This window comes from Crocodylus siamensis, chromosome 4 (assembly GCF_052110815.1).
Source record: "Crocodylus siamensis isolate JL-2025a chromosome 4, ASM5211081v1, whole genome shotgun sequence".
NCBI lineage: Eukaryota > Metazoa > Chordata > Crocodylia > Crocodylidae > Crocodylus > Crocodylus siamensis.
In genome coordinates this window covers 64,480,949-64,506,299 of record NC_143398.1, presented here as the reverse complement: position 1 = coordinate 64,506,299, position 25,351 = coordinate 64,480,949, and the positions used below count along the sequence as shown (strand labels likewise).

Sequence of the window (25,351 nt, the reverse complement as noted above, 5' to 3'; positions counted from 1 at the left end):
AAGGTACAGAAGGACAATAATGAAGCACACATGAAAAAAGTCCCCCAGGACTTCTCACAATAAATGGATATCAGCAGATACACATCACTAGGGGAAACCCAAATAGGAACCCAAAAAGTTTATTCAAAATTGAGGAAAGAATATTCATATGCTCCCTGGTCTTTGTTTCATAGTTGGTAGGGTCAGAAGGGACCTAATCAGATCATCAAGTCCGACCCTCTGCCATGGGCAGGAAAGAATGCTGGGATCAAACGACCCCGGCTAGGTGATTATCTAGCCTCCTTTTGAAGACCCCCAGCATAGGAGCATGCACCCTTCCCTTGGAGGTTGGTTCCAGCTCCTAGCTGCCCTGACTGTGAAGTAGTGCCTCCTGATGTCTAGCCTGAACCTATTCTCAGTCAACTTATGGCCATTATTCCTTGTTACTCCTGGTAGTGCTCAGGGGAACAGGGACTCTCCCATTCCCTGCTGGTCCCCCTTGGCAAGTTTATAGACAGCCACCAGATCCCCTCCCAGCCTTCTCTTGTGGAGGCTGAACAGGTTCAGGTCCCATAGCCTCTCCTCGTAGGGCCTACCCTGCTGTCTCCTGATGATGCGAGTGGCCCTCCTCTGGACCCTCTTGATGCTGTCCACATCCCTCCTGAAGTGTGGCACCCAGAACTGGATGCAGTACTCCAACTGCGCCCTGACCAATGTTGCCTAGAGGGGGAGGATCACCTCCTTGGACCTGCTCATGATGCATCTATGGATGCATGACAAGGTGCGGTTAGCCTTCCTGACCCCATCCCCACATTGGCGGCCCATGTTCATCTTGGAATCAATAGTGACTCCAAGATCCTTTTCTGCCTCTGTGCTGACAAGAAGGGAGTTCCCCAGCCTGTAGGTATGCTGCTGGTTCTTCTTCCCCAGGTGCAGCACCTTGCACTTGTCAATGTTGAATCCCATCCTATTCTCATCCGCCCACCCCTGTAACCTGTCCAGATCTAGTTATTGCCTGTCCTTCTTTTCTAGCGTGCCTTCTTCTCCCCACATCTTAGTGTCATCCGCGAATTTGAACAACGTGCTTTTCACTCCCTCGTCCAAGTCACTGATGAAGATGTTGAACAGTGCAGGCCTGAGGCCCTGGGGAACCCCACTGCCCACATCCCTCCAGGTTGAAAATGACCTGTACACCACCACTCTCGGGGTGTGGCCCTCCAGCTAGTTTGCAACCTATCTGACTGTGTGGGCGTCGACACCAGTCACCTAATTTTTTAATGAGGATGGGGTGAGAGACAGTGTCAAAGGTGATCATGATAAAAGCAGTAATCCTAACTACAGCACTACCGCGTATCCTGCTAGCATTTCTCTTTGGTCTATGATGTCTAAACGAGGGCTCTCACCAAAGTCCACCCACCTCCTTTGGGCCAGATGCTTGCCTCAGTTTTTTTTGTATTCAGTCAGTCTGTAGTGGTTATTACCTTGTCCAGAAGGTTTCCTCTCTTTCTCACTCTGCTTTCTCTACTAAGACAGTCATATCACTTTGGCCAGCTGGCTGAAGCCCACCACAAAATTTTGATGGAACATTCCACACACCCATGATCTCTCCTGTCACAACTTGTTGTTAAGGGAGAAAAGAAATGCCTGGATGTGTGGCTTTTGACGTTGCTGGTCTTGATATCTGCCTCAATGTAGTAAGGGCTCCACCAACCCTTACACCGCCACCCATTCCACTAGGTCTTAATTCACAGTCTGTATAGTCAGCCTCAGAGCTGTCTAGACACTTTTTATGTCTCTGGGTCTGACAAATCAATAGCCACCTTGATCTCGGTTACCCGCCACCAGGCTTGAATCAACAGAAGGAACTGACTTGTATTTTACCAGTTTTTTCTGGCCTATTGTCCAGATAGATGAGTCTCACTATCCTGCTATATCTGGGAGGTATCCTCTCCCACTTCAAAGAAAAGAGAAAAGAAAACAAACTTTGACTTCTTCCTGCCCTTACAGTCTTGTTCAGGGTTTCTTCTCTGTCAGCTCCCTCAACAGAGCTGACTCTCTGAAAACCATTCCTAATTGCTCTCTCTGTGCCTTCAGTTTTCCCTGCCACCTCTCTGACTGAGTCAGCAACTTCAGGTTCTGGGCATCCCTCACTTGCCTCCCTTGGTCCCTTTTTATATTGGAGCTCATGTTTCCTCCATCTCCCCTGCAGAAGCACTGGGAAAAGAAGGATCCCTGCATGGCTCTTTGCAGCCTTGGGGCTGGGGCAGCTGCTTGCAACTCTGGCGAGTTAATCTTTGCCCCGATGGCTCTTCTCTTTCCTTACATATGAAAACTCCAAATCAACAGCTAACCTACTGCTAGATGTGGGACTGTGATGTTCACGGTTACTCCTCTTTTTCACTCCTTTGCCTTTTCCTGTCTTGGAGTGCAGGAGAAGCATAAGAGCTGCAAGCAGAAATACATGTCAGGACTTGCAGCTCATCTAAAACGTCTGTCAGAAGAATGGCAGTGTCTGGAATATCAAAAGGTTCTTGCTGGGGTCAGCCTGTACAGGACCCATAGATTGGGACCTACCAAATTAACAAAGGCTGTCTCCAGATTTCACAATCCTCGTGCAGCTTCAGGTACCATTTTTGTGGTGGAGCACAATGCCCCCCCCCACACACACACACACATACGCACCTCTGATTAGTTGAGGGGCCCTGGAAGTCCTGCCCTTCCCCAAAGACAGACAGAGGTGGGCATCTTCAATCTCTGAAGAGGGGCAGACTTCTGGGGCCCCTTGAACAGAGGCATGGGCGGGGACCTGTTGCAAAAATCTCCTCCCCTCTTCCCTTTCCCCTCCCTGCCCCCATATAGCTCCCTTTCCCTCCCCCTCCCTGCTTGCTGACCATTTCCCCACTTTTTCACAGTCCCCATGCTTTTGTGGGGGGGACCTACCAAATTCATGGTTTCCATGAAAATCATGAATTTGGTAGGTTCGTAGCCATAGAACAGCCAGACCCATGGGCTGTGAAGTCTGCTGTAAAGAAATCTACTTTAAGTAACTAGAAGCCCCTTGTAAGTACACCATTGTATCCCTGAGAGCTATGTAATGTTGCTGCACTAAGCAAATAAATGCCTTTCCAACATAGCCAGAGACCTACCAAAATTGTTTTCAAATACAGATGCAGTCTAGCTAAACTGATTATACAAATGGCTTTGCATTTGAGTGCCAGGATGATACATGGTATACACACAAACACATAAAACTGGAATTTCTATACTCCATATAGCTCTTGGCATTGCTTTATATTTATTAATACTGATCTGTAGGACCAGTAGACAGAGGATTAATGTTTAGTCATGAGTGGCTGTTTATACATTAAATTATAAAGTATTCATATTTACAAAATTTTACTAAAAATAAAATAATTAATTGTATTATCAGCATTTTAAGCAGGAACATTTTGGTAATAAGTATGATTGGGTAGCCAACAATTAGAAGTCACCTTAGAATTTAAAACAAGATGAAAGGCCACTTCCCAGAACTGGTCCCTGTTCTTGTTGGTTCCCTAAGTGGCTACTTAAAGATTTCATTCTAAAACTGAAACAGCAGCCAGGAAAAAAAAGAGAGAGAGAGAGAAAAAAGCAGCTCTATAATTGATGCCTATCCCTGTAAAAAGAAGTCCTTTAGACAATACACCAGCACAGACAAAGGAGTTTCAATGGGTGAGACAAAGGATTTTCCCCAGGTCAATTTCTACTAGAATTGGTGGGGAAAAGTAGAGAGTAAGCTCCAAGTTCACTTACTAAGTGGTACAAAAAGCAGAGGAGGGGAAAGGGGATGGTCCAAAAAGAGAAGTGACCTGCAGGATGCATTAGGCTGGGCATGGGAAGAGAACAAACTTACCACTAGAGCACATTGTTGATGATGGCAGGGCACAAAAAGGATACTTACACAGGCCCATCATGTAACAAAGGTGGCACGCTACCTCCCACGGGAGGTTTCAGGATTGACTGACAGCAACCGTTCCCATACCAGGAGGCTCTGCCATTGGCCAGTGTGTCTGGCAATGCTTTTTCTAGTCTGGGATCTGTTCTCAAGACTGCCTTGACCCATACCCAATTTTTCCTAAAAATAGGTCCAAAGGAACCTCAGATACATGTTAATGCAGCTGTTTCCACTGTCTCACTATGCTGCTCTCTAGCACCCTTCATCCTGGGATGGCAAAGTGCTTTCAGTGCATCTATTAGTGACACATATTATTTACATGAAAAATCAATATAGTAAAGCTGACATTTTCACATGGATTAGAGTCAAGACACAACGTACTCTTCAAGAACCCCCACCACACACACTGTAGCTAGTACAATCTCAAAGGACACTGCAATTTGCTGCTGATGTGGTTAGACCACAGCATTTAGGGATGTTTACCATCACGCTGAAATCACACTTCTGCTGTTGCTATCACACTGAGGAAGACAGGAAGAGACCATTCACCTGTCATTATTCAAACGCAAGCAACACAAACAAGGTTTTTACGATGGATGCAAACCCTAGCAGGCTTGACAGCACAGTGCAATTACTGCATTGCACAGAGATGTGCCTCTTTATAGATAAAGCCCTGCACAGTGTTGGAGCTGATGCTAGCAAGGAGCAGCCATTTGTCTGGAGTACGTCACTGAAATATATGCCTGAAGCACACCAGCTCCCTTCCCTGCTGAGTGCTGAAGCCCACCAGAGCAGTACCCACCCCAAAATCCCCAACATACCAGTTCCTACCTGGGGATTTCATCTTTATCTTGCCACCATCTTACAAGAAGCTCTTGTCTATGAAGAAAAACAAGCCTTTGCCCCTCTCCCCAGCCCCCCATCCCAGTCTAGCCAAACACAGATTATGTGATTAAGGCTCTGGGAAAGGCTGCACTTTCCCTGTCAGAGTTAAGCATGGCTAAAAGCATTAGATAACAGCCACATGCACCATTCACAAAGCGCCACATTCAAACAAAAATAAGACCTGTGAAATCAGAAGGAAACAGGGAGAAAAGACTACTAATGTTCTTCTATCTGCATGCACCCCAGACCAATGTTACCTGGTTCCAAGGTGCAGAGCAGGCGAGGAGCAGTCCTGGAAATGCAGCTCCTCTTCTTCAAAACATTGCTCAGGATGTTGCCCACGCCACCTCCTGTATTTTGCCTCTTTAAACATCTTCCCCCACGTCTCAGGGAGCCTGTCAGCTTGTCCTGCCTCATGAGTGACTACCAGGCTTTGATAAACCATCCAGTCCCTATGCTAGCAGCTGCTTCTCCCCTGCAGGTGCTGCTCCGCTCCCCCAGTGACGTAAATTCAGATGGAGTTTTGCTTTATTGGCAGCTCTCAAATGCTTTAGTTTGCCCAGAATGGAGAAGTTCAAGTCTCTCCCAGACAAGGGATTAGGGCAGCCTGCTGCCCTGTTTGGGAGGCATTGCAAGGAGGAAAGGTGCAGGAGGTTGATGCATGTTGTATGAGCTCAGCTCTCTTTGCTGGAGGACATCTGCAGTGCAGAGACAGCAAAGTCGAAGTGCAGAAAAGAAGAAAGAAAAAAATGCTGCTCCCGCCCACAATGCCATCATCACTGACTGAAAATTCAACAGAGTTTCCTCCTCCTCCTCCATCACCACCTAGGAGTGAGCAGGCAGCATTCTAAAGGAAGCAGCGGCTTGACAGAAAAATAAATGCATCTCAATAGTAACTAGATTACAGCATCCATGAAAGAGCTTGTGAGAGCGACAAGAAGGGTTTTAGCTTTGAGGAGGGGCAGCACCATCAAACTCAGAATATTCAGCATATTATACAGTCTTTTAAAAGAGGCTGCTGCTCACTCCATTTTGCAAATAGATCATCTAGCACAGGCAACAATTACACATTTAAGTACAGCCTGCCGTTTTTTGTAAAGGCTTAACAGCAGGACTACACCTTTACAGAGCCAATTTTAACATGCGTTTTCTTTTTCTTTTTTTTACATTAGGTTTCAATCTACATGTATAGAAGCACATATAGCATTTATTGTATTATCACCCATTGCTCACAGCCCTGCTGAGGAAGAGGGCCATATGTGCTGGAATACCTTAGAGCAGAAAGGGGATAAAGGATGCTGCAGAAACTCTTTCCACCAAAAGTGACATCAGGCATGGCAGTTCAGTGCCAGTAGTAGGGAATGCCCACAGAACTGTCAGAAGGTTCTGCTCAATTGCCTCATTTTTCATATTTAGCACAGATATTTTATATAAATATTATATTCTCCTTGAAACTCCCATGAATCAGAGCTGAAACCTAGTTCATTCCTAGAGCAGTACATCATATACTAAATAGGCAGCCTGAGTTCTGGCCAACTGCATTCAAGAGGTGCATTTTCAAACTTAAATTCATTTCTACCCAACATTTTAAGAGGACTTACTACACAAATAAGGAGTAACTCCACAGACTGTCTTTTTCAAACCAGAGACTAACTGACATCCAGAGAAAGAAAATCTTGAACCACCAATGGCACATACAATCCCTGCTGTTTTGCTTCTATGAACATTTTAAAGTCAATTTAGTTAGTCAATCTTAAACCAGAGTTCCCAGTATTTTGCCTACTTGCTAGTTTTTGTGCTTTTGTAATGGCAGTTTACTATTTAAAAAAAAAAGTTTCCATCATCCCAAAAAGAACAGAGAAACTGATTGTACCCAAACATCAAAGCCATTTACATGTAACATGCTTTCAAATGCACAAATAAACTGAAAGGGTGGGGGGGAGAAATCATCTTAGCAGCTACTATTAAAATTCCAGCTTGATTTTGATTGTTTTCCCCCCTTAAAGGGCTTTTTTCTTCTTTTTTGGTTTTCTATGAAAGTCACTAGTTTTAGGATGCTAGATCGTATGTTAAACAGATAATTATGTTTGTGTATCTGGTTCCTTTTTTTTAAAAGGGTGACTGACCCTTGTCTAGCAATGTATGGATGATTCAGAATCATTTTTTTTTCTGTGCCAGCTGGAGGAGATTATTTAGGACCAAAGCATTAAATCTAGAAGGTATTGGTCTACCTGGATTCTCAGATGCTGCAGGTACAGCACCAATAGCAGTCACAATATTTTCCAGTAAATATGCAGAAACAATCATAAAAAAACCTCCTTTCCTTCCTACTCCTCCTGAAGCTATGTATATAAGTAGGTCAATTCAACACCACATAGCTTAACTGCATATGCTTGGCCAAAATATCCATACATATGGATTTCTGACCCTTACAGGGTATTAGTCATTCTATAAATCTAAATACAGGTAACACTCCATTTTAAAATCATTACAATGTCCCAATACTTGCTGCCTCCATACTAGTAAATTGCATTGGCAACCAACAGTGTCCTTATAAGCAACATTTATTCTTTGTTGACTCCTGACATCCTTACATAAGTTGGTCTCTGAGATGACTGGGACCAGAAACAACAATTATTCAAGGAATCAGGTCTTGGACATTTAAGGACCCCTTGCCAGCCCAGTTCCATAAGCTTGATCCCTAGAGAAATTCTGCAGCAGCCTTTAACCCCAAACAGCAGACAAAAAAAATGAAGAATGACTTGCATTAAAAAACTTGTCTACTCTATCCTAACTATACAGTTAGACAGTTAGCCCAATAAAAGAGATCAGTAACCCAAAGAAATCCTTGTCTCTTGAAAAAAAAAAAAAAAATGAATACAGCCCTACTTAACAGGTTTGATGACTCAAAAAAATCACAAACTGGAACACAAAATGGATGCTAGTGATTCAGCTAAGTCTCTTACCAATACGAAGTATCAAATTATTGAAAAATAAAAGCTTACATTCTGCATATGTGTATAGCATTGGTCCCTTTCCATTCATCAGGAAAGATGTCTCACTTGTCAGTAAATGCTGTCCAGAGCAAATGGGGGAGAAAACAGTAATCCATTCTCCTGCCATAAATAGCTATCCATAAATAGTATGGAAGGACACCAGTGACCAGATAGTGTTATTTTTTTAAAAGTTTGTGGTTTGAATTTATTTTGGGGAAATGAAGGGCAGTTCCAGCAAGAAAGTGTATTTATGTTGATATAATTTATTATCATATTCCTTTTGCAGTTTTCTGAATGTAAAAACTACCAGGAGAAACAGGGCCACCTGTATGAATATTAACAGAAGTGGCTGCACTGTGTTGACCTCACATGGTGGTAGTGATGAGGCTTCTGCAATGTAAGCAAGAACAAGAAGCATTTTACCAGCATTGCAGATGGCTGAATGAGTGCTAACAATTTTTCTTTCAGCTGCAGACAGGCCCTTAACCTACTGAAGCTTCAAATTTTTCCATTTGTAAAAATATAGACATTTCATTTACCCAAGGAAGTAGTGGGAGGGATAAGTGACATTTTTAAGGTATAAGAATTAAGTGCAGCCACTGGCGGAAGCAGAAATGGAATTTAAATGTTCTTGGCTCTTAGCCCCATGCACAATCCACCAATCTTAGACAATAAGGACTCTAGAAATTGTCCTGTTTTCCAAGGGCTTTAGGAAACCTTTCAGCAGGGTTCCTAAAGTCTGTTCCTATACTGTGATCATACTATGAAAGCTGAGGATTTGCTGAAATGTACAGCTTCCCTGTCAAAACGTATTAATTCTCTGCTTGCCAACCTACCATCGCCTCTCCAAAATCAGCCAAGACTATTTTCCAGCTCCAAATTCCTTCACATAGTGGATCAGCATACATAAACTGTATGTTATGTTTTTACATCATGAATTATCAGAGGTGTCCTACATTTTTTTAGAATAAGTCTACCACAAACTTAAACACTAAATACAATTTAGCAAGCATTTAATGCATGATTCTGCAGTGACATTAATCAGTACAAAGTAGAAATCTTTGACCATGGGATGCTATTCTAAGAAGAAGGCTTGCTAGGAAGAGATGGGACCCACCTGACGAAGAGAGGCAAGAGCATCTTCGCAGACAGGGTCACTAACCTAGTGAGGAGGGCTTTACACTATATTCGCTGAGAGATGGAGAACAAAATCCTGAGGTAAGTGGGGAAGCAGGGGACCTAGAGGAAGCAGAAGCAGGAGAGGGCAACAGGGGAGGCCTCATTCTTCCTGAGAAAGTAGAGCAATTGGCTAGTCACCTCAGGGGTCTGTACACAAATGCACAGAGCCTGGGAAACAAGTAGGAAAAAACTGGAAGTCCTTGCACAGTCAAGGAACTATGACATGATTGGAAGAACAGAGACTTGGTTGGACAGCTCACATGACTAAAGCACTGTTAGGGATGGGTACAAACTATTCAAGAAGGACAGGCAGGGGAGAAGAGGAGGAGGAATTGTCCTATATGTAAGAGAGCTGTATAACTGCTCAGAGCTCCAGTATGAAATTGGAGATAGGCCTGTTGAAAGTCTCTGGGTTAAGGTGAGAAGGAAGAGCAACAAGGGTGATGTTCATAGATTCACAGATGTAGGGTCGGAGGGGACCTGAGCAGATCATCAAGTCCGACACCCTGCCCTGGGCAGGAATGAATACTAGGCTCATAGGACCCCTAGTAAGTTTAAGCTCATATGACCCTAACTAGGTAGTTATCAAGCCTCCTTTTAAAGACCCCTAAGGTAGGAGCCAGCACCACTTCCCTAGGAAGCTGGTTGCAGATCCTGGCCACCCTGACTGTGAAGTAGTGCCTCCTGATGTCTAGCCTGAACCTACTCTCAATCAGCTTGTGGCCATTATTCCTTGTTACTCCAGGAAGTGCTCGGGAGAACAGGGTCTCACCCAATCTCCTCTGGTCCCCCCTGTTAAGTTTATAGCTGGCCACTAGATCCTCTCAGCCTTCTCTTGCGAAGGCTGAACAGGTTAAGGTCCCGTAGCCTCTCCTCGTAGGGCCTGCCCTGATGCCCCCTGATCGTGCAAGCGGCCCTCCTCCAGACCCTCTCGATGCTGGCCTCATCCCTCCTGAAGTGCGGTGCCCAGAACAGCATGCAGTAGTCCAACTGAGGCCTAACCAGTGTCACAGAGGGGGAGGATCACCTCCTTGGACCTGCTTGTGATGCATCTGTGGATACATGACAAGGTGTGGTTAGCCTTGCTGACCGCATCCTCATATTGGCGGCCCATGTTCATTTTATAAATCGATAATGACTCCAAGATCTCTTTCTGCCACTGTGCTTTCAAGAAGGGAGTTCCCAAGCCTATTTGTTGATTGACACCAGTGGTTTGTAGACGAGGCTGTAGGGGAGGGGGAGACCTAATTAGCGCCTTGGGTGCATTCATAAAAGGTCAAAGGGGCCTAGTACACCAGTGTGTGCAGGTGTATAGGGCCAGCCACTCAGAACTGGGTGCAGGACTTTTAAGCTGGGCCCCAGTGGGGGAAAAGTGGCTAGCAGCCCAAGTTAACAGAAAGGGTGTCTTGGGACAGTGCCAGTTTGGGGCTGCTGCCCAGTCTTGGACTTGTGCCCTGCTGGCTCCATGTCCAGTGGACAGGCCTCTGGGCCAGACAGCCTGGGCTCCATATTGGAAGTAGAAGGAGGGCCACGAGCCCCAAGATTAAGGAGCTAGAGCCTTGGAGTCAAACCCTATCTGGTGGGTTTAAACTGGTAGGCCTAGCTAGAGAAAGACGGGGGGGGACAAGAGAACCCAACACTGAATTACAACAGGCAGTCTCCCTCTTGTAAGAACATCTAAATAATATTTACATCAAGACGTGGCAGAAGAGTGAAGGTGGGATATGAGATGAACGAGAGAGAAAAAATGAAACATTAAGGGATTTCAGGGATGCCCCTCATAGGCAAAAAAAAAAAAAAAAGGAAAAAAATGCCGCTGGAGAGGGCAACCTGTTACATTCTGGCATGCAGGGATGAACTCAGGAAGGCCAAGCACAACTGGAGTTGCAGCTAGCAAGGGATGTTAAGCGTAACAAGAAGGGATTCTGCAAGTATGTCAGCAACAAAAGAAAGGTCAGGGAACATGTGGGTCCCTTACTGAATGGGGGAGGCAACCTAGTGACGTGATGAGGAAAAGGCTGATGTACTCAATGCCTTTTTTACCTTGGTCTTCACAGGCAAGGTCAGCTCCCAGACTACTGCACTGGGCAGTAGTTTAGGGAGGAGGTCAGCAGCCCTCACTGGTAAAAGAACAGGTTAGGGCAAGGGCAGGCAATTATTTTGGGCAGAGGGCCACTTACTGAGTTTTGGCAAGCCATTGAGGGCTACATGACAGGCAACCCAGAGCAGATAAATATTAATTTTCTAAATTTTTTTAGGGGCCCCATGAGCTGGATAGAATGGCCTGATGGGCTGCATCCAGCCCCCAGGCTGTATTTTTCCCACCCCTGAGTTAAGGACTATTTAGAAAAGCTGGATGTGTACAAGTCCTTGGGGCTAGATGCAATGCATCTGAGCATGCTGAGGGAGTTGGCTGATGTTACTGAAGAGCCACTGGCCATTATCTTTGAAAATTCGTGGCAATCAGGGGAGGTCCCAGACAAGTGGAAAAGGGCAAATATAGTGCCCATCTTTAAGAAATGAAAAGAGGATCCAGGGAATTACAGACCAGTTAGCCTTACCTCAGTCCCCAGAAAAATCATGGAGCAGGTCCCCAAAGATTCAATTTCTCAGTGCTTGGAGGAAAAAATGATTAGGGACAATTGGCATGGATTCTCCAAGCGCAAGTCATGCCTGACCAATCAGACTGCCTTCTATAATGAGAAAACTGGCTCTGTGCATGCAGAGGGATGTATTATACCTTGACTTTAGCAAGGCTTTTGATACCATCTTCCACAGCATTCTTGCAACCAAGCTGAGGAAGTATGAGTTGGATGACTAGACTGTAAGGTGAATAGAAAGCTGGCTGGTTCATCGAGCTCAACAGGTAGTAATCAATAGCTCAGTGTCTAGCTGGCAGCCAGTATCAAGCAGAGTGGCCCCAGGGTCAGTTGTGGGGACAGTTTTGTTCAGTATCTTCATTAATGATCTGGAAGATGGGATGGATTGCATCCTCATCAAGTAGGTGGATGACACCAAGCTGGGGCGTGTAGTAGATACACTGGAGGGTAGGGCTGGGATATAGAGTGTCCTAGACAAATTGGAGGATAGAGCCAAAAGTAATCACGTGAGGTTCAACAAGGGCAAGTGCAAAGTCCTATACTTAAGATGGAACAATCCCATGCACTGCTACAGGCTTGGGACTGACTGGCTAAGCAGCAGCTCTGCAGAAAATGACCTAGGGGTTACAGTGGACAATAAGCAGGATATGGGTCAGCGGTGTACCCTTGTTGCCAAAAAGGTTAACAGCATACTGGGCTGCATTAGTAGGAATGTTGCCAGCAGATTGAGGGAGGTGATTCTTCCCCTCTGTTCTGTACTCATGAAGCCACATCTGAAGTAGTGTGTCCAGTTTTTCCCCCCACTCCCCTCCCCCCCAGAAAGGATTTGGACAAGCTGGAGAGAGTACAGTGAAAAGCAGCAAAAATGCTTCAGGGCTTGGGGCACATGACTTATGAGGAGAGGCTGAGGGAACTGGGTTTATGTAGTCTGCAGAAGAGAAGACCGAGGGGGGATTTGATAGCAGCCTTTAATTATCTGAAGGGTGATTCCAAAGATGATGGAGCTAAACTGTTCTCAGTGGTGACAGATGACACAACAAAGAGCAATGGTCTCAAGTGGCAGCAAGGGAGGTTTAGGTTGGATATTAGGAAAAACTCTTACCAGGAGGGTGGTGAAGCATTGGAACAAGTTACCTAGAGGGGTGGTGGAATTTAAGGCCCAGCTTGGCAAAACCCTGGCTGTACCCATGTAGTTGGGGATGGTCCTGCTTTGAGCAGGGGGTTTAACTAGATGACCTCCTGAGGTCCCTTCCAACCCTGATTTTCTACAATTCTATGAAATGCAACCAAGGGTTATCTGCTTGGGCTGTGCGAAACTTTGGCAGCCATTTCATTTCAGAGGTGATTCAGCCCATTCTGGCACCTGAAACACCAAATCCGAAACAAAATGGAAGGCTCCAAAACATTAACTTAACAAAACTATCCAAAACATTTTGGAAATGTTTCATAAAATGTTGGCGTTTTGGAGCTGGCTTGCAGGGAAACAGAAACTAAGAAGAGGGAGGGGGAAGGACTGCTCTGATATTGATGTCTGTAGCTGGTCAGTGTCTGCGATCTTTCCCTGAAGTCCCTTCCAATCCTAGTGCTCTGGGGGAGGGATGACAGCCTGCTGTCATCTCACATGCAGATCTGGGGGCCCACGCGGGATGACAGCATGCTGCCACTGCTGGCTGGGGCCAGTGGCAGCATTAGTCCTCCCGACGTTTGGCGTGGGCTGCGCTGAACACCTGCCCCAGCTGGCAGTGGCAGCCTGCTGCATTCCTGCATGCAGATCCAGGGGCCTGCACCTCCCAGGAGGAATCTAGTACAGCCACGTAGCCCTCCGAGGGGGCATGGGCCCCCAGATCTGCATGCAGGATGACAGCATGCTGCCACTGCCAGCAACTGATACATGTTTTGCTTTGAACTGTTTGAGGTGCAGTTTCACAAAACCCTCTGCACTCATCTCCTTGAAACTTGGCAGGCTTCGTGCCCACAGAAGGGGCTATCATCCTTGCAATTTGCATCTGAATCAGGCAAGAAATGACAGAGTTATAGGCATTTTAGTGATTCCCCATTATGGCCTATGGCCAAATCACTGAAACAGTACTGAAACTCTAAAACAGATTTGGCTGAATCGAAATGGAACAGTGACCCGAAACTCTGAAATAAATCACTGTTCTTTGAAGTGGCCAAATCCGAAAATGAAATGAAATATAGCCATTTCACACATCCCTATTATTTGCACTTCTCCTGTACTTATTTGGTTAATATTAGCTTAAATATTCTTTGTCGGTCAGTCATAAGAAGACAAAAGGAACACATACTTGCACAGATCTGACATTCTATTATTATTATTAAATTGTTCTTATTGCTGTAGCACCTAACAGCTCTAGTCATGCCCCAGAACCTCACCAGTACAAGCTGCTGCACAGAGAGCATAAAGATATTCCATGCTCCAACCATTCAGAAGTCAACTGACTGGCTGAGGGAGTACCTGGCATTGACACATACATGCAAGAAGCCATGCAATAGCACAGTAACTTTTTATAATTTAAAGAAAAACAGTTGTGAACAATCAAGATAAATTAACCTGGCAGAATCCCTACCTTTGTGTGCATTTCCACAGCGCACAGATTCATAGGTTGTTAGGGGATGGAAGGGACCTCGCCCCACCCACATCAGGTCCAGCCCCACCCGCTCTAGGCAGGAAGACCACTGGGGTCAAGTGACTGACTGTCCAGTCTCCTCCTGAAGACATAGTTAAGGCCCTGATCTGAGCAATATAACAGTAAAACTAATAACTAGAATGATCAAGCATATCTAAGACTCTTGCTCTCCATTCTGAAGGGCCTAGGACAGCTGGGCCATGAGACCCCTTTCCTTAAGGGAATGCATGGGGAGAAGTTTTAGTGTAATTTTTTTATCACTAGAACAAACTGGTGAGGTTTCTGACAGGATCTTTACAAGGTGAAGACAGTTGGCCACACTATTTTCTTCTAGTATTCTGCAATGCTAGCCAATGAGAGAAGTTGTATTCCATTTTTCCTGCATTCCAACTACAACAAGATGACTAAATAAGATTAACTTTCTGTATCTAACTGCATAAACTTGCACTGTTTCTGAAAAGTGCATAAGCATCAAAGTGGGGGGGGAAGAGTTTAAAGAAGCTTGCTATTACAACAGTTCATTAAACTGAGATAAAAGATAAATGGCATTGGTTGAAGGGTTAAACTGTGGGGAAAAAGTTCGGTGTTAGCAAAGAGGGTTGATATTTTCTCCCATTTATACTTACATATAATGAACAACTTCATAAACACATAGTTGTTGGTTGAATAGCAGGCATTCTACAGTCAACTGACAAAGGGCATGCCAAACATTTAGAGAACGCTGGTTTATTTTACATATCTTCTTTGAATGCCTGGGGCTATAGAAGACCAAATTATACTTAGTTACATGATTATTCAGAGGGTGGATTTTTGCAGTTCCAAGTCGGTTGAAAAGCTGGGTGATGTAGGGATTGCTATGGTAACCATATTCTTTAATTGCTACAATAAATAGTCACGAAGCCTTCTATAAATGCTTGAGCAACAATGTATTTTAGGTATAAAATATGTACAGGGGAGCTTTATAATAAAATATCAAGCTGTGAGTTGGAGTGAAATCTCAGATAACCAGAAAAAACCTCTCTCTCAGAAAAATTACCTATTTTCATTACCACAAAAAACTAATTTTTTTTGCTAGAAAATGTGAAGGAAGAAAAATCTTTGAAGAAGCCCCATATAGAAAACAAAACTGCTGCTGAGAATAAAATCAGCATAAAAATTACATAAACTTTCCATTACCTGGATAAATCATGGAAAAATAAACATGCGTCTTGGCCAGTGTTCAAGTCATAGAATGCTATGTTAGCTAATCCCAGGCAGTCATTATTAAGACTAAATCACTATATTAGCAGATGTAATAGCAGTGTATAAAAAGAACACCAAGAACTACTATTTGATGCTTCTGATTTATAATTACATTTCTAAACAATATTTGCAGCATGCTGTGCAGCAGAAACCACCAACTTCATCTTACCATTCTAAAAACAGAGCTTTTCTCAATTTGATTATTTGTTTAGCAGCTGGTTTATAAATTTAATTTTACAGCGTACAGTGCTGGTTTAATTGTTCTGAGCTATCATTTCAGAAGCAATGAGGCTTTAATCACCAAACCTAAGAAATGAAAGTAAAACTAAACTATGCCCTTACACCATATTATAAGATCCATCCACTGACAAGACCTCAAACATCACCACCAGTACATATAGAGCAGGGGTCAGCAACCTATGGCACGGATGCCAGAGGTGGCACACGGAATTTTTTTGATTGGCATGCAGACTGCTTCCTGCTCCGAGGGGCAGGAAGAGCCATGCCCAGATGGCACGTGACTGCCCTGGAGCAGCCTTGAGCTGCTGCTGACCCCAGCCAGGTAAGAGCCCCTTAGGCCCCAGCCTCAGCTCCAACCTGACCTCACCACCGTCCCAGCCCCAGCCCTAGCCCCAGGCCGGGGGCTCTCGGTGCCCCAACGGCCCCAGCCCCAACCCCGTGCTGCCAGCAGGCCCCAGCCCTGCCTGAGTCGAGCCATGGCTAGCACCACTACCACAGCTTGCCCCAGCCCAGGGCCACCGCTGGACCGGAGCCATCCCAGAGCTGCTGATGGCCCAAGGCCCAGCCATATGCTGCTGGTGGGCCTGGCCCCAGCCGGCACTATCGTAACTACTGGCCCCAGCCCAGTGCCGGTACCACGCTGGGGCCGTGGACCTGCACAGGCCCCAGCCCCATCCCAGCGCTGCCGACTGCCCCAGGCCTGTGCTGTCACCGGCAGCATGGGGCCGGGGCGGTCAGCAGCACCAGGATGGGGATAGGCATGGGGATGGGTCTTGCGTGGGTCCTGGCCTCATCCCGACAGTGCCAATGGCTCCAGCCTGGCAGCGGCACTGGGCTTGGTCTGGTGGCGACGGTGGTGAGGGCTGGGACCTGAGCAGGTCCATGGCCCCGGCCCTGGCCCCGGCTCCATCCTGGCACCACTGCTGCCACCCACAGCAGCCTAGTGCTGCTGCCAGGCTGGGCAGCAGCGATAATGCTGGCTGGGGCTGTTGGCAGAACTGGGATGGGGCTGGGCCCTGGCCCCACCCTGATTCTGTCGATGGCCCTGGCCCAGCAGTGGTACTGGGCTGGGGTCAGCGGCAGTGGTGGTGGGGGCCAGGCCTGCCAGCAGTGCCAGGATGAGGCCCCAGCCCCGGCCCTGGCCACGTGCTGCCGGCAAGGCCGGCCCTCCAGCACCACTGCGGCCTCTGCTGGCCCCAGCCCAGTGCCCCTGCTGGGCCAGGGCCAGGGCCGGGCCCCAGCCGCAGAAGTGGTGCCAGCTGCCAGCAGGCCTGGCCCCAACCCCAGCTCCAACCCCACCACTGCCGGGCTGCGGCCATTGGCACCATCAAAATGGAGCCAGGGCTGGGGCTGGGGCTGGGGCACAGGGGAGGGCAGCACGGCACAGCGTGTGTGAGGACAGCACAGCAGGGAGCATCGCCAGTATCTGCTGCCTCCCAGAGCCGGGTCTGGGAGTCAGCTAGGGCCGGGGACAGGGTGGGGAGGCAGCAGCTGTTTGCAGCCTCCTGGCTGCAGCTGGTCCAGGCTCTGGGTAGCTGCTGATAGCCACAGAGCCTGAGCTGGGGGGCAAGGGGCAGCAGGGCTGGGGGGCAGGGACTTTGGGTGGGGGGCAAGGGGCACAAGCAGGACATCCTGCCATGTACCCCCTGCCCTCGGTCTGTTTTTCTTGCATGCCGGTACTCCGGCACCTTCGAAGGTAGGCATTGTGGGGATTTTTCGGCACTCCGGCCAAAAAACTTTGCCTACCCCGATCTAGAGCTTTGATTAGAAATGAACTGCCAAAGCTCTTGGATGCCTTTGTGCTGGACCGGGCAACACGTTTAGAAGCTGCATTTAAACAGTTTTTGCATGGGGCAGGCACACTTCGCATCTCAAAAGAGTTAATGTCACCATGCATATCTAATTAATTTTTGCTGTCATCCTCGTATCAAATGGTTGCAGACAACAAAAATTTAATTTTGGGGAATGGCAGCTGAAAGAAACTCCACTGCAGTCATTTCACCTCTTGAAGCAGCACTATTGACCATTTCTATTTCTCTTTGACACTTCCCCTGAACACAATTCCTTTTTTCTCTGTTCTGCAAGTGTCTTACTGAGAGTTAGATGAGATTCTATAATTCAGTAAGATAAAAGAATGCAAATTTAATAATCTGTGTCTAGTTTTCTATGCAGTAAAATAATTTGTACGCTCTTTCTATTAAAAAAAAGTTCAGAAAGCTGGAGGAGAGAAACATTTGACACTGAAAATACTAATCACTGTGTTTCATTATTAATATCTTGCAGGAGATGTCCACTGATTTTCCTTTATCTGAATTTACAAGCAAGTACAGTACATATAATCAGAAAACAGAATATGTGAAATTTCCCCCAATCCTTTTAAAAATGGAAACCATCAACACAAATTGTATTAATCATACAATTTATAGTCAAAATCTGTGGGATTAGATTGAATTTATGCACCATCTCAGCAGCACCAGACAGCAATGAGCAGTTATTGTCCTCTGTAAAAATACAACCAGCATAAAAATTAATCAGCTTTGATCACATCAAGGACTTAGCATAGCTTCAAGCATTCAGTTTAAAGGAATTAAGAGTAATCTGTTGGAATTAATAACAAATATCAGCTCATAACCTTGCCACAGAAGTTTAATTTTGGATGTAACCAATTTAATATATTTCTAATGCAAATTAAGTATTAGAAGTTTGCACCTATTCTACCAATTAATATATGCCCAATCCTTAGTGAAAGCTTGATGACCAATAAATATATTAAAAAGCTGGAAATAAAAGATAAGACAGAGAGAGACTTTAGTTAAGAAAAAGAAAAGAGTAAGCATCACAATCTTGTTATTCTGACTTTAATATTGAGCAGTAGAATGACTAAATATTGGTTCTTAATTCCTTTTTATGAGGCTAGTTTAATCATGTGGCTGTTCAAAAATCTAAGTGGTAGTGAAATGTACAGTAGATTAAAAATTAATTTATTGTTGAAGCCTGAACTGCCAGCTTTGTCTTTAGAGCATTTTGAACACATATAGCACTCCTACTCACCAGAAATATAGGATTCCCCTCCCCTTCAACAACCTAGAATTATTGCTACAGTAGAACAGAGGACTAGTGGATAATTGAACTTTTTTTGTTTCCAAAGAGGAGACATATACTTGAATCAGAGAAACAAAGTCAATACTGCAACTTCACTACAGATGAATGGATTTTAATGAAAGCTAGCTACAAATTCCAGAAAAAGGATAGTGACAAAGATTTAGTCTCAACAAGATACAGTTACACATTTAACTGCAGAATTTTATAGCCAAGTACCTAAAGGAAAAAAAAAATGTTTTATTTCCAAGAATATTTATTCTGGGGAATAGTGTTTTAAAAAAATTAGACTCCCATATGCATTAAAAATGACCATTTTTATGAAAGATGGACTGGAATCGGGGTGAACTAATCAAATCCTGCAGTATTTTCTACTGAACATATTCCTAGACACTGGTGTATATATATGTAATATTTCTATAACCATAATCTACTGATTCTATAATACCTGAATTTAAACTACTTGCTTACGTTTTTCATAAAGCTTGAGGAGAAAAAGGTAGGACTTGGAGATTTATGATACAGTAAGTAATACTGAGAAAGATTCTGACTTTACTCCAAAGGATTAGCCTCATGGCTTGGCAAGAATGCTGTCTTCAGAATAAATCTTAAACTGTATTTTAAATTATCAGTTTCATTTAATTTTTTGCCCTGATTTCATTTAGCATCTCTAAGAATAAAAAAAAAAAATCACAGATGTTTAAATTTGCTTGACTGAAGAGAATAAGGAGAATAATTGTAAAAAAAAAAAACCACTCAAAAAGATTAAAAACAAGCAAAGCCAACTATTAAAATCTAAGCAAAAAAAATAGAATCCAGATGTACAGATACTGAGAGTCTACAAAGAGAAACATAACCTAAAATAATCCCATAAGAATCGCACAGATACGCAAGAATGCAGTCTGCCCATTTCATATTCACCCAACACTTGGTGAAACAGTGATGAAACTGTACAAAACAGAAAGTACTTGATTTACTTATGAAAATTTCACTTTCACTTGACCTTCTGATAAAAAAAGGTTGAAAAGCCATTGGACTGAGATTCAGGTTACCTTAGTTTTATTCCTAACCCCTCTGTCTACTTGAGAATTCTGGAACAAGTCACTTCATTTGTGTTTCAATTTTTCCTCCCACCCTTTGTTTTACCCATTTAAACTGTAACATTGAGACAGACACCATTTCCTACCATCTGTTTTTCCAGTGTCCAGCAAATAGGACCCAGACCTCAGTAATAATTTGTAGTTAATTTCTTAGCTTAAGAACTTCTTGAAAGTTGACTATGCACACCATGTAAAATGTGTGTGCATAGCTGGCTTGCACTGTCCACTCCTCTGTGATAATTAATCTAATCAGCATAGATATGTAATAGAAACAATCATCTAAAAGGTTTAATTGTTGGCAAATATAACAGTGCCCAGTTTAACACAAATAAAATACTTGGATTTTTGTGTGTCAAAAAGATGTTCTGTGAAACACATATGCAAACTTGATGCCGCCCTCATGTTTCTGGCAAACTGCAAGCTCAGCATTTAACCTTACAATGTCAGGGACACACAGTAAATCAACAGCAAACTCGGTTAAAGTGACCAATATCAGATTCCACATAGCTACAGTGAGTGTGGTATGGCCACAGTTTATACCTAGGACTGCCTTAGCCAAAAATACAAAAGATGAACCTTGATCTGAGTGAACTACATTTTCTACAAAGACTCCCAACATTTTTTTTAAAGTCAAATCTGTCTTGTAAGCTGTAGTGCACTAGCTGCTAGCACTTCCTGACTCTCCATAAATTAGGCTATTTCTAGCACTAATTATCCTAAACAGATGTTTCTTCCCTTTGATCTTCAGGATCCAGGAAATCTTTCTTTTAAAGGATAACTTAAGCAAGCCATGTATAAAGAATATTATGTTCTGAAATAAAAATCATCAGTACTGCTTAAGGGCCAATTTATCCAACATCATTGGTTGGGCATTTTCAGCTTTATCCCATCAACAGTTTCCTTCAATCTCATAAAAGGCTGAAGGCACATTCTGTTAATTGGAGTAAGGTGAACGGCTTGAGCATTGAAGTTATCTTCAGTAATTCATAGGCTCTGAATAGCAAACAGCCAAGAAGGTCATGGAAAGCCAAACAAACTTGAAGCACATAGTCTAGTTGCACAATTTTCTCTAGCATTCTTTTCTTGAACTTATTATGCTAAAACAGACATTCAAAAGGGTGCAAGAAGAGACAAAAAAAACCAAAATATTCTAGTGATATGGGATTCATAGGATCAATGCCCTCATGGGCACCAATACTGAGATGTCATAGGGAAGAAACAGACATCACCTCACTTCACATTTCTGCTAGCATAAAATTTAGATAGTGGCACAAATGGCAAGCAGACACACAGCCCTAAATGTGTTGTACCATATCAATAACCACCAGAAAAGATAATAGAATTGTCCCCTTTTTTTTTTTTTTATTGAGGTAGATGAATATTTGTTTTGTGATGGGAGAGTGAGAGCAACCCAGGGCTGCAGACACTCTACAGCCACCCTGAGCGGGTGCTCTGTAGGCTTGAGGGTCCCAATCTTGCACACTACAGCACTTCCCAAGCAGGATTAGGCCCTGCAAGCACTGGGTGCACCTGTCCCATTTTTCTCACTTCCAGAGACATGCTCTGTGGAAGCAGGGTGGGAGGCAGGGGTCTCTGTAAATGGGGAAAGTCAGGGTTCCCCATTTACAGAGAACTAGGCAATTTCTGGCACTCCATGCCAGAACTCGCAGTGACCCATGCCTCTGCTTGAAGCAAGGATCAGTGCAGATCCCAGCAAGGGGCACTGGGAATTCTCCGAATTCCACCCCACCACACACTTCCTTGCCAGGACCAGCACTGACTGATCTGTGCTTCAAGCAGAGGTGTGGGTTGGTGTGGGTCCCAGTGTGGAGGCACTGGGGATTCCTCAGGTTCTGCACCACCCTGTGCCTCCACACCATCCTGCACTGACCTGTGCCTCTCTGTCTGAGGTATGGGTCAGCATGCCCATACCTGGCAAGGAGGTACTAGGCCTGTGCAAAGTGGCTAGCATTCACTTAGGATTTGGCCAATTCGGGGAACAGTGACTCTCCCGGGTCTTTAAAAAACAAACAAACAAACAAAAAAGGCTCCTGCCAGGTGGGCAGGCAATCCCTGCTGCCCCCCACTGCCCCGCGCTGCATGGCAGGGTTCTACCACAAGCCCCCAGAAGCCCTGATGGCTGCTGCAGCAGCTGGTGAGTGTGTGTGTGGGGGGGTGCTGTTTGGTTTTTCTTTAAGAGCTGGGATGCTGGGCCCTGGTGGGCCAACCATTAATGGGGCCTGGTGGGGGTCCCCTCATGGTCTCCTCCCTCATCCTCCAGCCCCCCCCCCCCAACTTACTGGCATGGAGCCTGGGTCCAGCTCCCTGTGGCAGTGAGCAGGGACTGCACGAATTGCCAAATCTCTGAATCTTTCTCCAAATTGATTCAGAGGCTTTGAATCGATTCAGACCTTTTTACTTGTCGCCCAATTCGATTCAGGTTCAGCTACTGAATCGGGCCAAATCTCCAAATTGAATCAACACCTGAAGTTTCATACAGCCCTACTAGGCAGCAAAGGATATAGGGAATCCCTCAGCAAAGGGGACATGTCTCCCGCTTTCCCACATCATGCCCAATGCCGAACAACAGATAATGTGCATTTTGCCCAATAAAGCAGATCAGCTATGGCAGGAAGTGTCCCACCACAGCTGATCTGCTTCATTTGGTGATGTCGGTTTTTACTCATACATACAGTACTGTCACATCTTACATGTATTTAACTTACATGAATTCAGCTTTACGCGCTCAGCTGCTGCGGCTGGCTGCCGGCACACAGTGCGGTGCCACACACTATTGTCTGCACGTGCTGGCATGGCTGGGGGGCTCACGCTTACCTGGCTGCCCTTGCAGGACAAGGCAAGAGGGGCGAGAAGTGTGTGCTGTTGTGCAGCTGTTGCACTGCATGCAAGGGTTGGGCGGTGCCACACCTGCCTTGTCCAGGCCCGGCAGCAGTGGTGGCTGCTCGGCAATTTCAGCTATACGTGATTTCAACTATACGCACTGACTTTGGAACGTAACCCCCGTGTAAGTTGTGACTGTACTGTACAAACAAATCCTCAGAGTTCCAGTGGCAACGGGGGTGCATGCGGAACAGGGCTCTGACTGAATGCAGGAGCAAGATCCGAGTCTGACACTGTCAGAATCCAGAGATGGTTTCTATGGGACTGAAATGTGTGTTATTTACCATATTTACTCAAATAGAGGATGACCCTGATTATAAGATGACCCCCCTGCCATAATTAGATTCTGCATATGGAAAAGTCATAAATTTATTTAAAATTTCCAGGTATAGAATCTAATTAGTGGAAGCTGGCATTGGATTTGTCTCCCTCCCACTGCTACGGCAGGGAAAATAAAACTGAGGGAGGGGTCAGGAAGCCCTTTGTTCTCTGCTTCCCCCCCAACTTTTTCCCTTCTCCTTACTGTCAGACCCAGCTCTTCCTGAGCACATGAAAGGAAGAAGCAAATCTGAAAACAGTAAACATCATAGCACAGCCACTGGCAAGGATATTCAGTAACTTGTGCCGCTCAGGCAAAGTACCTGAAAATTGGAAGAGGGCTGATGTGGTGCTTATCTTCAAGAAAGGAAGGAAAAGAGATTCAGGAATTTACAGGCCAATTATTTTGACCTCAATCCCTGGAAAAATCTTAGAAAAAATATCAAAGAAACCATTCTTGGCAGGCTAACAAAAAGCAACATTCTGAGGGACAGCCAGCATGGGTTTGTCGTGGGTAGGTCTTGCCTGACCAATTTCATTTCCTTCTATGATCAGGTGACATATCACCAGGACAAAAGGGAATAGGTTGATATCATATATTTGGACTTTAAAAATCCTTTAACCTGGTGTCCCATGATGTCCTCATGGAAAAATTGGGCCACTACAGCCTTGACTACACTACAGTCTGATGGCTGGAGAACGGGCGCCAAGGTCGGACCCACAAAGTGGTAGTTGACAGAACCGAATCAACATGGCACTCAGTGACAAGTGGTGTCCCCTAAGACTCCATTCTCAGACCTGTACTCTTTAATGTCTTTATAAATGATCTGGACTCTGGTTGCAGAAGTGGACTGGCCAAGTTAGGTGACAACACCAAAATTTGGGGAAGAGAATCCATACTTGAGGATAGGCTGATGATCCAGGAGGACCTTGATAGGTTTGCAAGGTGGGCGGATGAAAACCTGATGGCATTCAACATGGAGAAATGCAAGGTGCTCTACCTAGTGTGTGTGTGTGTGGGGGGGGAACCCACATCATGCTTATAGGCTTGGCAATGCTACACTCACTAGCACCATGACCAAAAGAGACTTGGGAGTCATGATCAACTATAAGATGAACATGAGCCACCAATGCAATAGCACAGCCGGCAAAGCGAACAAAACTCTGTCTTCCATCTACCGCTGCATCTCAAGCAAGATCCAGGATGTCATCCTCCCACTGTACTCAGTCTTGGTGAGGTCGCAGCTGGAGTACTGCATCTAATTCTGGGCTCCATAATTCAGGAAGGATGTGGAAAAGAGTCCAGAGGAGAGCCACATTCATGATCAGAGGGTAAGAGAACAGGCTTTATGAAGAGAGGCTGCGAGCCATGGGCCTCTTCAGCCTGGAGAAGCATAGGCTCAGGGGCGACTTGGTAGCAGCCTATAAGTACATAAGGGGTGTGCATCAGGATCTGGGGGAACTCTTGTTCACCAGGGCATCCCAAGGGATGACAAGGTCCAATGGTCACAAACTCCAAGAAAACTGTTTTAGGCTGAACATAAGGAAAAACTTCTTTACTGTCCAAGCCCCCAAGGCCTGGAAGACTCCCCCCAGAGGTGCTGCAAGAACCTACTCTGGACGCTTAACAAACATTTGGATGTTTATCTTGCTGGCATCCTTTGACCCTAGTTGACTTCCTGCCCTTCAGGAAGGGGGCTGAACCAGATGACCTTACAAGGTCCCTTCCAGCCCTAATGTCTATGAAATCTATGATTTCTGATACAACTGTGTGCAGCTGGTAAACCTGCTGTAGTGAAAGGGGAGGGGAGGGGGAATGGAAGAGGCATGGGGGTGCAGATCAACACCCCCTGCTGTGAGGGAGGGAGTGGGGCTGGGGCAGGCACTGCCCAGCCAGGGTGGTGTGGACATGGGAGAGAGCTGTGACTCGTCCAGGAGGCAGGGGTGGACAACTCCCACCGCTGCTCTTACCGCTTGTCCAGGAGGGCACCGGGGGGGGGTGGCGTGCACTCCCAGATCTGTGTGGGGTGAGGCAGGGTGGGCTGCAACTGTGAGCTAGGGCCAGGGGCCACATTGCGCTGTGCACTGGGAAGGGGGCTACGGGGTGGAGGCTGCAGACATCCCAAATTCTGCCATAGCCTCTCCCATAACATCCTCCGAACACTGCAATTGCCCACCCCAAATGCAGTGCAGTGCAGCCCCCGGCCCTGGCCTGCAGCTGCAGCCCTCC

The 25,351-nt window shown here is 45.5% G+C and overlaps 1 protein-coding gene across 6 annotated transcripts in view; it reads right to left on the bottom strand.

Moving 5' to 3' along the window:
• TBC1D30 (TBC1 domain family member 30) overlaps nucleotides 1-25,351 on the bottom strand; it is a 112,036-nt gene that overhangs the window by 42,868 nt on the left and 43,817 nt on the right. For 2 of the 6 annotated variants that reach the window (XM_090042445.1, XM_090042447.1), the window contains exon 1: nucleotides 5,056-5,530. The exons of the other annotated variants lie outside the window; for them this stretch is intronic. In XM_090042445.1, coding sequence (XP_089898571.1) covers nucleotides 5,056-5,215 — 160 coding nt within the window. In that variant the 5' untranslated portion in view covers nucleotides 5,216-5,530. Of the gene's footprint in view, nucleotides 1-5,055; nucleotides 5,531-25,351 lie in introns of those variants that run through there. 6 annotated transcript variants of the gene reach the window in all.